This window comes from Castor canadensis, chromosome 4 (assembly GCF_047511655.1).
Source record: "Castor canadensis chromosome 4, mCasCan1.hap1v2, whole genome shotgun sequence".
NCBI classification, from domain to species: Eukaryota; Metazoa; Chordata; class Mammalia; order Rodentia; family Castoridae; genus Castor; species Castor canadensis.
In genome coordinates, this window is record NC_133389.1 from 38,953,964 (window position 1) to 38,971,363 (window position 17,400).

Below are 17,400 nucleotides of genomic sequence, written 5' to 3' on the forward strand. Positions count from 1 at the left end.
AAGCACTGCACCTACAACCCCAGGCCACGCTGCTCTCTGAGGATCACCATCCTGTCCCATGCTGACACACCCTGCTGTGCACCTGGAGAAGCCTGGCCTGAGCTGCTCCAGGCCTGCTGGGGCCTTCTCTTCCCACACATCTACCATCATCCCCACTCTTCAGATTCCTCTAACTTCCACCAAAGAAAATGCACAGCACACATGGGTGACTCATGCAGGCCTGGGAATTCCTCACCAGGACAGCTTCTTTCCAAGGCCCTAATGGGCTGGTAATTATTTTTATGGCTTTTTGATGAAGTGCAAAGCACACATGGCACTCTCCATTGGTTCTGTTAGCCTCAGAGCCAACACCTGATACACAAAAGTGCCTGGTCAGTCCACACCCAGCCACCAGTGTCACCCTCACCAACCCCAGCACCACACCCCATGCCAGGGCACTGCCAATCCATGCAGCGATACAAGACAGAGGAGGAGCCGCCATGACCTCCAGGGACAGTTTATAAGATACCCTGGGCCAAACAAGCCATTAAATGCCTTCAGACCCTGAGCCAGGAACAAATTTACCATTATACATGCAGTGAAAGTTTATCTTACGGTATATTACAGGAAAAAAAAAAACAACATACAAATTGTGTTTTTTAGGTGCTATTTGAATGGCTTATCTATGAAAATGTTTTATAAATGTCAACTCACTCAGAATATTTGGGCTACTTCTACAGTGCTTACAGTATAATTTTCAACCTTATAGAATATCACTAGCACTTGGTGCTATATTATGGCGTTTTCATTTCTTTTAGGCATTCAACTGTCTTGATTAATGTGTACACATGTGCTCAGGAACTCATCTTCTGTCTCCTTTCTGTGCCAGTCCTTCCTTGGGACAGTTCATCCCTGGGAGAACACAACTTAAGAACACTTAAAAGCATGCTGGGAGAAAGAATATGCATTAAGTGCTTAGAGGAAATTTCTCTTTCTGCTTTTGTAAAAAGATAACTTTTAAAAAGTAAATTGCCAGTTGTAATAAAACCAGACTTCACCATTTAACAGTTAGACAGAAGTGGATTTAATCCCAGCTCTGCTGTCTACTCCATGTCCCAGAGCAAACTGCTTTATATGTCTTGCTCCTTCTATAAAGCAAGGATAATATACGTGTTGGGAAGATAAATGGAATATCCTCTCTAACCATGCATGTAGCAGGTGCTCAATAATGGTAGCCTTGAATTTGACTCAGATGCAGTCCCACGCCAGGAGGAATCCCCCAGCCTTGGGCCTCCATGCAAGGAGAGCATCATGATTTACAATGCTGCTGACTGCTTTTGGACCAAATCCTCAACCTAAGTCCCTATGCTCCTCTCATTCACTCATCCCTAGGTGACATCTGAGGCCATACAACTCACTCACTCAGGAGGAAGCTTGCCAAAGAGCAGGGGCACAGGAGGGCTGGAAGGGCTCTCAAACCCATCCCATACAGCACAGCAACAGCCACCCACACAGGTCACCACGAGGCCCTGAACAAGCACTTCGTCAGAGCATTCTCCACCACGCAGTCACAGGGAAAGTCACAGACCATCCATATGAAGCACTTTCCTGCTTCTTCACTGGCTCATCAATGAAGAAGCATTTGGGGACAAAAGTATCCTCTCCATTCCCCAAAAGAGGTGAAACAGGCACCTCAAATGGAAAGGCCACTAAAGCTATCCACTTGCCTCAAGTCCACCTCCATCTGCCCGCCAATGTAAGGACCAAGTGTCACGCTCACAGCTCCTTAGAGGTCTAGCCCCACCTCAATGGCTCATGCCATGTATTGTGCCCACACATGCCCAGGTCACCAGACATCACACTTCCAGATTCATATAATGCCCCATACAGCAAAGAGTCCTCCTTGACATATCTACTTATTTCCATGGCTTCTGAGCTTTCTATTTGCCTCCCCATTCTATTTACTTTTATTCTTCCTGAGAAAATATCAATTCATTTCTGAAATAAACAACTTAAACTTAAGAAATACAGCCCACCAAAATAGTTTCTGCTGGGTATTGAGGGGGGTGGGGGGAGAGGGAGGGGGTGGAGTGGGTGGTAAGGGAGGGGGTGGGGGCAGGGGGGAGAAATGAACCAAGCCTTGTATGCACATATGAATAATAAAAGAAAAAAAAAAAGAAATACAGCCCACTGGGACTGATGAATTGGCTCAAGTGGTAAAGCACCTGTCAAGCAAATGTAAGGACCTGAGTTCAAATCCCAGTACTGAAAAAAAAAAAAGAAACATAAATGGGTGTGGTGGTTCAAACCTATATTCCTAGCTACTCAGGAAGCATAAATCAGGAGGATCTTAGTCCAGGCCAGCCCAGGCATAAAGCAAGAACTTATCTCAAAAATAATCAATGCAAAAAGAGCTGGGGATGTGGCTCAAGCAGTAGAGCACCTGCTCAGCAAGTGCAAAGACCTGAGTTCAAACTACAATACTGCCAAAAAAAAAAAAAAAAAGAAATATCAATGTACCCTTTCCCTTTCAGTTGCCTTTATCAATCAACAAATAACCTGGAGTTGCCTTCTGTGAACACAGTGCTTCACAGGGTGGACAAAACAGTCCACCCTCAAGTGCACAAGAACAAACTGCTGCCAGGCACAGAACCCCTGCCACCTGGATCTCCTCAAATGAGGACCAAGGCTCCAAACCAGGAGTAAGTATGCTCCTACTACAACCAGACGTGACTGTTCGGTTCTAGTCAAGAAACAGCCTCCCTTCCTGGGCCTTCCCAACATAAGGCCTGAACTGAGCTGGTCTGGGTGGAAGCCTGGGAGGGACTGGGAAGCCCAGCTCTGTCTACAGAGCTCCTAGAGATGGCATTGTCAATATAGCTCTAGATGGATAAAGGTCATTCCTCTCAGCTGATTCACCTTCCCCATAGGCCATCTGTGAACCACACTGGAGACAGTAGGAACACTGTCCTTTGAAACCTGGTGAATTTCACTCACTGAAAACATTTGGAAAGACATTTATTTAGGTGCTTTGAAGGTGCTTCTCAGGCTTCTCAAACAGAAGGGCCATCTCAGTCCTTGCAGTCATATCTAGAGAAGGGCCTAACCAGGAGTGGCAATCTGGTGCAGGGAATACCTGTCAGGAAATCCAGAGGCTCTAGCCTCCATCCTCTTCTTCTCAGCTCCCAGGCCTTCAGAAAACACCTTAGCACTTTTGGGCCACATTTTTCAGACCATTCGTGGCTTGGAGGGGTGGTGAGGGCCCATGAAACTGTGGGTGGGACATGAGGAAACCCCAAATTCGAGTCTGTAAATGAACAAGGTTCCTGCTACTTTTTATAAAATGGCCCAGGTATGCAATCAGGATTTTTTTTTTTTTTTTAGTTTTTGTTTGTTTCTCACAAACTAATGATCTTTGTAGCATTTTAAAACTATTGAATGCTTGCAGATAAGTTAATTTTATGAGTGTTACTGCACTGACTGCTGAATCTAAAGTAGACTCTTTTTACAGACTAGGAAATGAGGGCAGTATGAGCTAAGTGCCTGTCACCACCCTTGGTCATGTTCCATCCCCCGTGCATGCAATAATCCAGTACTGAGCTCACAGGTTAATCTTACCACCCCTGGACACACTTAACAACAGATTTTGCTTTGTGGGGTTTTTTCAATTATGCTAACAAAACAATTGGCAACCCTTTTAAACTTTCTCCTCTGCTATCATGTCCCTATTACTCTAGTGTGTGAACTTAAGAGGACCATGCTTGTAACAAATGCTCCAATGAGATATTTTCTTCTTTAAAGTTTGAACTGTTTGCATGTTCTACCTGGGTTGGCTCCCCTCCAGCCAAGTTAAAATACTTCCCATTAGGTATTTTAACACAAAAGAAGTGGGTAAAATACCCCAAGCTCTCCCAGGAACCTATTAGCTCTGACTCTCTCAGGCAGATGTGCAAAGGATGCACATGTAATCCTGGAAAAGGCCTTCACTTAGCAAGAATTGACAAACATTCATTCTCCTTTGGAACTCCTATATCCTCTGGATATCAAAATTTCTAGTAATAAGAAAAAAACATTTTGTTTCCCAACATCGATTGTTCAATGACAAAAATGAAGGGTTTTTGTTTTGTTTTGTTTTTTAATAGGGACAGCCATGGGCACAGAGAGCTGGTCATTAGAGCTTGCATTGCACCACACAGGCAACCAGACCTGCAAGGAGAAAGCATTTGTACAGATAGCCCAGTAGAAATCACATGAAAGCAGTTGTCTTCCTTAACTGTGGCTGCTTTCTGGGTATAATTGAAGGTTTGGCTAGAGAGCAACTTGCAATCTAACTGGCAGCATATGGTGTGAACTGGTGGTACATTTCTTGTGACGCCTGCTACAGGTAGCCCTACTGATGACGACATTCTCCATCTCCCCCCTCGCCCCCTTTTTTATTTTCCTAAAAAGAAAACTTTTTTGTGGTACTGGGGATCAACTCAGGGCTTCACACTTGCTAGGTAAGCACTCTACTCTTGAGTCACAGCCACAGCCTTTTTGCTTTTAGTTTGTTTTTCAGATAGGGTCTCTCATGCTATCGCCTGAACTAGCCTGGAACTGTCTCTGGAGTAGCTGAGATTACAGCTATGAACCACCATTCCAGACCACTTCTCCAACAATATTTTTGCAAAATTTCATGTTCCTTTTTAAGTGACCAGGATATAAACAATTATTAGGACAGTGCAAAGTAAACACACACTGATAATGGCTCTAAGGCAATGCTCAAATCCTATTATCCAACATCTGGAAATCCTTAGAGATGAAAGACAACAAGGTCCTAAGGAATCAATAAGTAATTTAAATAAAGTAAGATGTCAGTGATGAGTGTAAGAAAAAATATGAAATAAAGCTGCCATCAGACACCTTCAATTCACATGTGCTCACATCTGTATTTCCTCTCCTGGTACCTCTTAATTCCCACAGTTGACCTCAGTTTCTGGCCATATCTGGAAGGGTCTCATGCTACCTCTCTTACAAGTGTGTCTCTGTCTTTATTGGCCCCCTCTAGTTCTGTTTACCTGCATGTCTTGAGAGGTTAGAGCCAAGCTTCAAATTCGCTCTCTAGATGCTCTTTTCACTTTTGGTGAGACCTCATTCTAACCTGCTATCATAAGATTATAGCTTCCCTAGAAAGATGTGACAGAACTGAACAGGCACCTGCATTTCAAGACTACTCTCTCAAGTGGGATAAGAAACCCGACAGCATGTCCTATACCCTTCCTCCCTTTTTTTTTTTTCTTTTCTTTTTGTGGTGGTGGGTGACAAGAGGACAGACACATCTGTCAGTCACAGTCTCACAACAAGGCATCTTAGGGAGATGGCAACAACACAGGGTGGAGAGAGGCTAACAGGCTGCCTAAGAAATGTCCTACCTTAACCTAGGCCCAAGAGCCTTGTAAACACATGGACATTCTGTGGGGTCTGCCACGTGGGACCTGTGACAGATTAATAGGAAACAGGTGATGGGAGGTACTTATCTGATTAACCCTTGGGCTTGTTTTGAACACATTAAACAGAACCATGGGCAAAACTAGGTCACAGGTTTGATGGGGTATAAAAGGGAGGAGGTTTAAAAGCAACAACAAACCAAAGCACCAAGCCCTGCAACTTTCCTGCAGGGAAGACTCTCCATTTCAGCCCCCTCATGCTGAGGTTGCAGCCAGCAGGAACATGAATGCCGTTTGGGGCATGAGAGACAGATGGGTCCCAGTTTCTGGAGAACCTATGGGTTCTGGTGTCAAGGAAAAGAAATAGGAAGTGTTACCACTACCCCTGTCCACACCAGCGATGCATGTGGTAGAACACTGTGAGCTTGGTCACTATGGTGTCCAGGAACAAGGCATAGGGGCAGCCCCCTCAAACCCAAGGCTGGTAGAGGCAGCTTGGAGCAGAAGTAGCTCCTGTGAAGAGGCAGAACAAGGTCAGCAAGAAGTCCAAAGCCTGCTGGGCCTGGTGGTGCACACTGAGGCAGGAGGATTGAGAGTTCCTGGCCAATCTGGGCTACCTACTAAGACTCTGTCTCAAAAACAAAAAAAAAGAAAGAAAAGGATATCCAACGTGTTGAGACAGAGAAAGCAAGGTGGGGTTCATGGGCAAGACAGTATAGAATGGCTCTTGGGTACAGGGCTTCCTCCTGGCCAGGAAACAGTCAGTTGGACTCCATTTTTCAGTCACATGGTGGACATGTGGGGAGCCTGCCACTGAGCAGATAGCAAAGGACTAGCAGCACCTGCGTAGGCCCTCTAGCACCAGAGGGGCCAGATGCCCAGGCTGTATAGGCATCATGTCTTAGCACCCGAGCATCTAGGAGTGCTCCATCTTCATCAGCTAACAGAAAAACATCACCCAGGTGCTGTCAGGCCCAAGACTGTTAAAAGGCAGTTTACCATTTCCCAAAGGAAACTCATAGTTCTCATGGCAATTCCAAACTGACATGGAGCCAAGAGTCTATAAGGACCACATTGGAATCCAGTCAACACCCCAAAGCCCAGTGTCTCCATGCACGTCTAAGGAAATGTCAGGAAAGGAAGCTGAGTTGGGGAGCCTCCATGCAGAGGACTAGGAGGATTCTGCTGTGAAAAACCTGGGGAAAAGATGCTAAGAGATGGAGGAAGTGGTACCTGGCCTAGTCAGAAAATGCAGGTAGGATGGAGAGGATGGAGAAGCCATGCTCAGATTCACAGGCTAAGAAAAGCAGCGCCTGAGAAAGGGGTTGGGAACAAAAGCAGATGGGGAAGCAGATGAAAGTCACGCATTACAGCCTCACACCCCACCCTTTGAATCCAGAAGCCCAGGGCCCCAAATGCTACAATTGCTAGAGGAGTTCAGGCACTGGACAGAGCCTGTACCTCAACTGTGCCCTCGACAGCCAGCTCCCCTAAATCAGCTGGCAGGTGAAAAGAAAGCCCTCAGTCACTTTGGCACCAGAAAGCTCTTCCTAACTGTAACAACTCTAAAATGGAAAGCACATAGCTGCATGACTTAGCTTGCAAGAAGAAATGCTTTGCAAATTATGTGTCAATGCCTCCCTCCCTGGATGTTTCTGTTGTTGGAAATTAGCTGCTTTTCTGCAATAATTGATGAAGCAACCTTCACTCATGGTCTTTTCTTTTCTTTGAAAGTTGTCATGCTCCCTGTGACTTGACCTTTTTAACAATGAGGTGAGTCGCTTTGGCCACCTCGCCAGCTTCTACCACCTCATCTCCATCTTCACAGACCAACTCATCAACACACAGGCTTTGGGGAAAATCCCCTCAATTACCTGTGCCAGGCTATTCTTTTACAGCTATAAGCAGAACTGACACTTTGGATTCTTCCGACTTTACCTTTGTTTAACCCAATGCTGGATACTTACAAGCAAAGGCCTCCTGGATCCCAGAGAGTCAATCGAGGGGTTTTATTTTCTTAATGGGAAAATAGGATTGGCTTCAGAAAACTGAAACACAGAGGTTTTAAGCCAAACAAAAATGCCTTCTAAGTCAGCCAGCAGAAAACACTCACACGTTAACTTTAGGATTTTAATGACTTCAACCTTATTTTTTTTACATCCTAGATTCTGTTCCATACACCCACCCCCACCCCCGCTCAGTTCTTTGACTTGCTTTATTTTCATGATGTGATTTAAACCTCAGAACATTTTTCTGGTGTCCAAATAAAATCACTGGCGGGGATCAAAAGATTTCTCTTCTCTACTAGACTCATAAAATGCAGACTTCTCATGCCTATGGGAGGATTTTTTAATTCATATCTGTAAGTTCATGCCCAAGATAGGACCATCAATACTTTCATTTCTGAGAGGGACTGAAACTATATTAAGAAGGCAAGTCATGCATTGTTTGCTACAATATATTACATCAAGTGTTCACACTAAAAACGTACAAAGAAAGAAAAATTATAGCAGAGACGAGCATAACAATACAAAAGCCTGGGGCTTTTCTCTGGACCTCCTGCCAAATGCGTCAGAGCTGCTGCACTATCAAAAAGACCTGTCTCAGCTGCTGGCTGTGACCATCAAAGCAGAGCCCCTGTGGCCTTCATTTTTCGTGAGGTTTGCTGGGTTGCTAACCGGCAAAGCTCTGCTTTACTCTCATCCCAATGGGTGCAGGGTTCCAAAGTTAACAGTGGAGAATTCCAAAGGCATGTCACCTCCAATTCATCAGCATGCCCATACAATAAAAAAAGGAATGCAGGGGAACAGAAGGTAGGACAAGGAAAACAGGATTGTAGAGAAATTGACTTGATAGCACCTTAGTTCCATAAGACAATAACTGATTCTGGATCCTTCCAGCACAACGGTGTATGGAATGGAAGACCCCAGGATGCTGCAGGAGGTGCTAAGCCTACAGCAGCCACCACTGTGCCCAATGCCTCTTATATTCACCTGTTTCTCACATGGTCAAGAGAGGAAATAATCCTGCAAAGAAACAAGAACTAGATTGATGTAAAGTTGTTTTTTTTTTTTCTCTTGTCATGTTGTCCTTTGTCATTTCAACCGGAGACTGTTCCAGGTTTTGTTTTGTTGTTTTATAACAAGATATTCCATCTGATATTGCCACTTGGAAAGAGAAAGTATATCACAATGGGAGGAGGTTACTTCATAAACGGATGCATACATTCCATTTTCTACACATAACCAAAGGATATTATTTAGTGCTATTATACTAAATCTATTCCAGATCGTGCCAGTAGTAGAAAATGAGATGAGAAAGAGTGCCTTTAACACAAAGGAAAAATTGCTTTCTTTGGTGTTAATGTTGATTTATGTAGTCAAACCCTCTCACCAGACATACTCAGGTTAAGAAAACTAATGGTAAAAACTGGTGGAAGCAGAAAATCCTTTACAAGAATACATGTGCACCTGAAAGCTCTCTTTTCACTGAATGTTATGGTAGCCAAATGTCAAGAGGCACAAATGTTTCTTTGCGAGAGGGTCTCCAACTGGAATCCTGTGTGGACCTTCTTTTAGGAACTGCTCTAATAACACAGTCTATGATGTCTCATCTCAGTTTCTTTGAAATGAAACAAGAACTGAAGACACTTGTAAACAGCAGAATCCTTCTAGATTTTTCCAACATTCCCCCACCTTTTATAGCACTTATAGCCCACTGATATTAACAGAAATGCTTTTGCCACATGATAAAAGCGAGAGCATGCAAGGGAGGGGTGAGGATAGGTAAGACACCTAAAAAACCAGATAGCATTTGTTGCCCTCAACGCAGAGAAACTAAAGCAGATACCTTAAAGCAACTGAGGCCAATAGGAGAAGGGGACCAGGAACTAGAGAAAAGGTTAGTTCAAGAAGAATTAACCTAGAAGGTAACACACATGCACAGGAAATCAATGCGAGTCAACTCCCTGTATAGCTATCCTTATCTCAACTAGCAAAAACCCTTGTTCCTTCCTATTATTGCTTATACTCTCTCTTCAACAAAATTAGAAATAAGGGCAAAATAGTTTCTGCCAGGTAGTGAGGGGGTGGGGGGGGGAGGGAGGGAGTGGGGGGAGGGGGGAAATGACCCAAACAGTGTATGTACATATGAATAAAAATAAATAAATAAATAAATAATTTTTTAAAAAAAGAAATGCTTTTGCAATAACCATTTTTGAATCCTTTCCAAAATGCTCAATGAATTTTCAAAGCAGTGATTTTTCTATGTGTTTAATCAGTTTATAAAATACTTAGGAACCGTTTTGGGGCTCAGAATATAGATAGCTCAGTGGTAGAGCCTAGCATGTGCAAAGGTATGGGGTTTGATCCCCATACCACAAAGAAAAAAAAAAAAAAGCATTTGATAGGTACCACTTCAGTAAACCACACAATTCTAATTACCAGTGCAATTGTCATTAGAAGGTTTGGGAGAAAATGCATGTAGGTCAGCAACCAGCTGAACCCTGGGGCAAGAAGACAGGTATGTCCTAGTAAAGAGTGGCCTCAGCACACCATGGCATATGTATATTACACTGATTACACAGGACTGCCATATGCAGAAATTAATGTAGCAAGCTTTCTGGAAACATTCCTGTACCTGAAATACTTAAGTATATTCTATGAAAGAATAAATGTTCCTACAAGGAGTACATTCAAAATCTCAATCTAGTCTATGTTAATATGTCTACTTTTCACTGCCTTTCCATTCCCTGAAATGCCAATTTGGGACACTCATGTCCCAAATAGTGGCTGTAAGGTATATTTCAATGTTGAACTGCAACAGTATCTAGCACCTGTTATATACCTGGATTTGTTCTAGATTGGGATGAGGTCTGGGAAGTTTATCCAAATTGATGGGTTACCAACCTTTTCTTTAGGTAGACATGATTGATACATATGGAATAATTAGGAAAAGACAAAACAAGGAATTGAAAAGCAACTCATTAAATATAATCCAGTCCCGCGAATGTGTTACAGTCAGTGCAGCTGGAGAAGCAGAATGGTCAGTGTTGGCTACAATTCCTACATACCTTACTATGCTTCCAAAAACATTATGCACCCTCCCAACACCCTGATTTTCCAGACCCTGAGGGTTATGAATCATCCACACAATCACTCTGTAGTCACAGAGTAAGACCAAGGTTGTCACTTGAGATACTGGTGACCTCTCTACACTTCACTCCAAAAGAAATAAAATTATACCCCTCCATGTTCAATCTCTCCTGGGCCTCATCCCTGGTCTCCAATAAAGAAATGAGAAAGGAAGAAGAACCCGAAACCATTCTTTCCCCCACCCATGAGTACCTCACTCCACTTGCAAACCAGCAGGATGATCTATATTCTTCTGACTAGAGGCCTGAAGACCACAGCAAATATGAAATAAAAGCAAAATTACTCAGATATGAAATATCCATGCATGATGTGAATTTTAAGATTTTTTTTTCTCTTTAGGATATTATATTCTTGCTTCAATTGGCCTAATGCCAGAAGGAAACCAGACACATGAGGCTGTTTAGTGTAAGTAACTGGTTTCCCTGCATTGAACTGATGTCTATAAGTAGGGAAACTAACAGGTGCAGGAATGGCCCCTGTGGTGTCCTGAGTGATAGCAGGCAAGCCATCTGAACCACAAGTACATTCACTCATTTAACACCACTTCTCTGCATCCGCACTTGGCCAACCTGAGATTTCCTTCCAATCACCTGAGCATACCTGGAGCCTCAGACTCCCATTTCCCACAAGCAAATGTCACAGGCTAGAGGTTCATACTCAGCAATGGTCCAAGAAAAAAACCTCATCAGCAACCTGTTTTACCTTGAGCTTTAGTCATCATCCAAAGACCGAAGGAAGCCAGCTGGAAACAAGGTTCAAAAATTATTGCTAGAAGTCTCAGCAAATATAAGAAAATAGAAATTATACCGTGCATACTATCTGATCACAATGCAGTAAAAGTAGAACTCAACAACAAAAGTAAGGACAAAAAACATGCAAACAGCTGGAAACTAAATAACTCATTACTTAATGAAGAATGGATCATCGATGAAATAAAAGACGAACTTAAAAAGTTCCTGGAAGTCAATGAAAATGAAAACACAACCTACCGGAACCTATGGGACACAGCTAAGGCAGTCCTGAGAAGAAAGTTTATAGCCATCAGTGCATATATTAAAAAGACTGAAAGATCCCAAATCAATGACCTAATGCTACATCTCAAACTCCTAGAAAAACAAGAACAAGCAAATCCCAAAACAAATAGAAGGAGAGAAATAATAAAAATAAGAGCTGAAATCAATGAAATAGAAACCGAAACAACCATACAAAGAATTAATGAAACAAAAAGTTGGTTCTTTGAAAAAATAAACAAGATCGACAGATGCCTGGTAAACCTGACTAAAATGAGGAGAGAAAAAACCCAAATTAGTAGAATCAGGAATGCAAAAGGGGAGATAACAACAAACACCATGGAAATCCAGGAAATCATCAGAGACTACTTTGAGAACCTGTATTCAAATAAATTTGAAAATCTTAAAGAAATGGACAGATTTCTAGATACATATGATCATCCAAAACTGAACCAAGAGGAAATTAATCACCTGAATAGACCTATAACACAAAATGAAACTGAAGCAGCAATCAAGAATCTCCCCAAAAAGAAAAGTCCAGGACCTGATGGATTCTCTGCTGAATTCTATCAGACCTTTAAAGAAGAACTGATACCAACCCTCCTTAAACTGTTCCACGAAATACAAAGGGAAGGAAAACTGCCAAACACATTTTATGAAGCCAGTATTACACTTATCCCAAAACCAGGCAAAGACACCTCCAAAAAGGAGAACTATAGGCTAATCTTCTTAATGAACATTGATGCAAAAATCCTCAACAAAATAATGGCAAACGGAATTCAACAACACATCGAAAAGATCATTCACCACGACCAAGTAGGCTTCATCCCAGGGATGCAGGGGTGGTTCAACATACGAAAATCAATAAACGCAATAAACCACATTAACAGAAGCAAAGACAAAAACCACTTGATCATCTCAATAGATGCAGAAAAAGCCTTTGATAAGATCCAACACCATTTCATGATAAAAGCGCTACAAAAACTAGGAATAGAAGAAAAGTTCCTCAACATTATAAAAGCTATACATGACAAACTTACAGCCAGCAATATACCTAACGGAGAAAAACTGAAACCATTCCCTCTAAAATCCGGAACCAGACAAGGATGCCCACTGTCTCCACTCCTACTCAACATAGTACTGAAATTCCTAGCCAGAGCAATTAGGCAAGAAGAAGGAATAAAAGGAATACAAATAGGTAAAGAAACTGTCAAAATATCCCTATTTGCAGATGACATGATCCTATACCTTAAAGACCCAAAAAACTCTACTCAGAAGCTTCTAGACATCATCAATAGCTACAGCAAGGTAGCAGGATATAAAATCAACATAGAAAAATCATTAGCATTTCTATACACTAACAATGAGCAAACGGAAAAAGGATGTATGAAAACAATTCCATTTACAATAGCCTCAAAAAAAATCAAATACCTAGGTGTAAACCTAACAAAAGATGTGAAAGACCTCTACAAGGACAACTATACACTTCTGAAGAAAAAGATTGAGGAAGACTATAGAAAGTGGAGAGATCTCCCATGCTCATGGATTGGTAGAATCAACATAGTAAAAATGTCTATACTCCCAAAAGTAATCTACATGTTTAATGCAATTCCCATCAAAATTCCAATGACATTCATTAAAGAGATTGAAAAATCTACTGTTAAATTTATATGGAAACACAAGAGGCCACGAATAGCCAAGGCAATACTCAGTCAAAAGCACAATGCAGTAGGTATCACAATACCTGACTTCAAACTATATTACAAAGCAATAACAATAAAAACAGCATGGTACTGGCACAAAAACAGACATGAAGACCAGTGGAACAGAATAGAGGATCCAGATATGAAGCCACACAACTATAAGCAACTTATCTTTGACAAAGGAGCTAAAAATATATGATGGAGAAATAGCAGCCTCTTCAACAAAAACTCCCGGGAAAACTGGTTAGCACTCTGCAAAAAACTGAAACTAGATCCATGTATATCACCCTATACCAAGATTAACTCAAAATGGATCAAGGATCTTAATATCAGACCCCAAACTCTTAAGCTGATACAGGAAAGAGTAGGAAATACTCTGGAGTTAGTAGGTATAGGTAAGAACTTTCTCAACGAAACCCCAGCAGTACAGCAACTAAGACATAGCATAGATAAATGGGACCTCATAAAACTAAAAAGCTTCTGTTCATCAAAAGAAATGGTCTCTAAACTGAAGAGAACACCCACAGACTGGGAGAAAATATTTGCCAACTATACATCAGACAAAGGATTGATAACCAGAATATGTAGGGAACTTAAAAAACTAAATTCTCCCAAAACTAATGAACCAATAAAGAAATGGGCAAATGAACTAAACAGAACTTTCTCAAAAGAAGAAATTCAAATGGCCAGAAAACACATGAAAAAATGCTCACCATCTCTAGCAATAAAGGAAATGGAAATTAAAACCACGCTAAGATTCCACCTCACCCCTGTTAGAATAGCCATCATCAGCAACACCACCAACAACAGGTGTTGGCGAGGATGCGGGGAAAAAGGAACCCTCTTACACTGTTGGTGGGAATGTAGACTAGTACAACCACTCTGGAAAAAAATTTGGAGGCTACTTAAAAAGCTAGACATGGATCTACCATTTGATCCAGCAATACCACTCTTGGGGATATACCCAAAAGACTGTGACACAGGTTACTCCAGAGGCACCTGCACACCCATGTTTATTGCGGCACTATTCACAATAGCCAAGTTATGGAAACAGCCAAGATGCCCCACCACTGACGAATGCATTAAGAAAATATGGAAATTTATGCAGCCATGAAGAAGAACGAAATGTTATCATTCGCTGGTAAATGGATGGAATTGGAGAACATCATTCTGAGTGAGGTTAGCCTGGCCCAAAAGACCAAAAATCGTATGTTCTCCCTCATATGTGGACATTAGATCAAGGGCAAACACAACAAGGGGATTGGACTATGAGCACATGATAAAAGCGAGAGCACACAAGGGAGGGGTGAGGATAGCTTGGTATTGAGGGGGTTGGGGGGAGAGGGAGGGGGTGGAGTGGGTGGTAAGGGAGGGGGTGGGGGCAGGGGGGAGAAATGAACCAAGCCTTGTATGCACATATGAATAATAAAATTTTAAAAAATTAAAAAATTAAAGAAAAAAAAAGAAAAAGTCAGTCAGTATGAAAAAAAAAAATTATTGCTAGAAAGTGCTCCACTAGAACTTCAGGAACTCATGATAAGGGCTACCCAAGCAGATGGTATGACTGTAGCCAGGTATAACAGTGGCACATCATTGCATGTTTGATCACCAAGAAAGCAGGGGTGCTTTCCCCACGTGTCACTCACCAATGCAGGCGTGGACCCTCACTGACAGCTGTGTCCTCAGGATGATGCTATGTTTCTTGCCCCGCCTAAGGGAGAAAGGAGACAAAGCACAGGTGTCAGAGGAGTTAGCAAGGATAACCCCATCTAGCACTCAACACCAGGGCTCTGGCATACCCACCTGAAATAGGTTCCTGATAAGCAGGGAACTACACTGAACAAGAATCTATCCTGCACTAATATGACAGACATCACAGACCTTCAAGGAAACCAAATAAGAAAGCTCGACTTTGTTGGATTGGCACATGCATTTCACTGCCAAGCACCATCAACTCGTTCCATCAAGAGTTTGCACGTAGTCATGCTTGACCATGTTGGGAAATTTTTAAGTCTGGGCCTGTGAAGTGAAATCCCCGGAATGTAACAACACAATCTGCTTCATCATTCCCATGGCTATTTTTATTTTATTTTATTTTTACATATATAGGAAAAACGACCACCAGGAAGAGCTGCTGTGCTGTGTATGAATTCAAGGGTGCTGTGGCTTATCTCTTACAGGAAAATGAAAGTCCAAATGCTTACTGTGGCATGTATGTCACTCCCCATCTTACCTTTCCCTTTCACTTCATTTCTCAGAAGGAAGAGAGAGAGTGGACCTCCCCGACTCCAGGCCCCACCCTACGTAAGGCCCAACTTCACACACAGAAGAACTAAAACACAGGAGCTAAATGGGAAAACAACACGAGTTCTGGTCTTGTGAAGGGCAGGGATGACAAGTGAGGCTTGGAGACACCAGAAGCCAGCAAGGACACAACAGAGCCAGCCAATGACCCAGTTGGCAGCAGATGCATAGCAGGTCTTTTTCCGCCCACCCCCACCCCTGGGCTTCATTTGTAAAAGCCTGGCAGTGCCTTCCAGCTCCCTGGCTTGTGGCTGTGTTGGAAGGAAGGGAACATAGAACTCCAGAGCACTGTGGGTGTGGTAATTATGAAGTCATAGTAGTGTCTACATCAATTATACATTTTATTCTTGAGACAAAAAGGGCAGGCATGGTTTTAATTTTTTAATTATTCTTTCAAAGAAAGAAGAAAAACCAGTTCCATAGCTCTGGAGATATATGCAGTGGCCTCCAGCTCATGAGCTGCTTGTTGAAGAATCTGCTCTCAGACTCCCTTCAAATGGCACTGAACCCCTCCATCTTCCCTAATTTGCTTGATCGTTTCACATTTTCTATGTCTGAGCATTTGTTTCAAGAAGCTTAAAAAGCCAGGCATGGTGGTGCATCACCATCATTGCAGCCCCTTGGTAGGCAGAGGCAGGAACATTGTGAGTTCAAAACCAACCAGTCAAAGATAGTGAGAGTCTGTCTCAAAAAGAAAATACAGCTGGGAGAGTGGCTCAAGAGGTAGAGCGCCTGCCTAGCAAGCGCAAGTCCCTGAGTTCAAGCCCCAGTACTACCTCCCCCCAAAAAAACCCAAAAAAGAAAATACAAACAAAAGGGGTGAGGCTGTGGCTCAAGTGAAAGAGTGCTCATCTAGTAAGCTTGAGGCCCTGAGTTTAATCCCTAATACTGAAAAAACAAAACAAAACAAAAAAAAAGGAAGGAAGCTTATGACAAATACACGAACACCTGACCCAATTGCAGAAGACAAGTTTGAGACTTCTAGCAACAGATTTCTGCAAAAATTTATGCTACACACACATACAAAATCTCTCTCTTGAAAACTCTGACCCTCTTCCAACTCTTAAGATCATACAATGAAAAAACTTTCAATAAGTGTGTTGAAGCAAATTATAAAACTCCCTTTTGTTGGACCTGGCAAGCATGGAAGGTGCTCTAGGATGGTCAACAGCCATCAGGTATGTGATCTCACTTGGAATGCTGGGAGCCAAAAAGCAGTGAGCCTGACACTGGCCAGTCAATTAGAAATGGTAAATTCTGTTCTTCCAATCAGCAGCAGTTATAAGTCTGCAGGGCATGTCAAGTGAATGGTAGATGAAGTATGCGTTATGAATACCCAGAGAAGAAAGCATAAGATGGCCAGGGAAAATATTTCTGAACACCCCAAGTTCTGGAGGATTTCAGAAGGGGTTCACTGATCCCCATGACTTGGACCCTCAAAGAAATGCAAGGCTGCATTCTTAGTAAGTGCTAGTCCCCCACCCCCACCAGAATTCTCCAGTCCTGCTGTAGGCTTCTAGGGCAGTCGTGCTGAAATTCAGGCTCCTGAGTAAAATAAAAACTGGTATTCCTGGCTGGGTGCATGGCTCAGGTGATAGAACACCTGACTGGCAAGCACGAGGCCCTGAGTTCAAATCCTAGTACAAAAAATGGTGTTCCTGTAGAAGGAATACCTTATATTTTCTAATTAGTTGATGGAGAATACTGAAGAAAGTTTTACTTTTATGCATTTCTCTTACAAATGTCCATCCTACTGCCATTATTCATTCAAAAAGTCTTTTTGCTAATTATTTTAGCTCCTTTTGGGAAAATAATCATATTACCT

At 42.3% G+C, this 17,400-nt stretch overlaps 1 protein-coding gene across 11 annotated transcripts in view; it reads right to left on the reverse strand.

Annotated features, from left to right (window-relative positions):
* Nucleotides 1–17,400, reverse strand: part of Fhod3 (formin homology 2 domain containing 3) — a 489,096-nt gene that overhangs the window by 406,377 nt on the left and 65,319 nt on the right. For all 11 annotated transcript variants that reach the window (XM_074069983.1, XM_020174902.2, XM_074069991.1 and 8 more), the window contains exon 3: nucleotides 14,918–14,982. In XM_074069983.1, coding sequence (XP_073926084.1) covers nucleotides 14,918–14,982 — 65 coding nt within the window. The remainder of the gene's footprint in view (nucleotides 1–14,917; nucleotides 14,983–17,400) is intronic.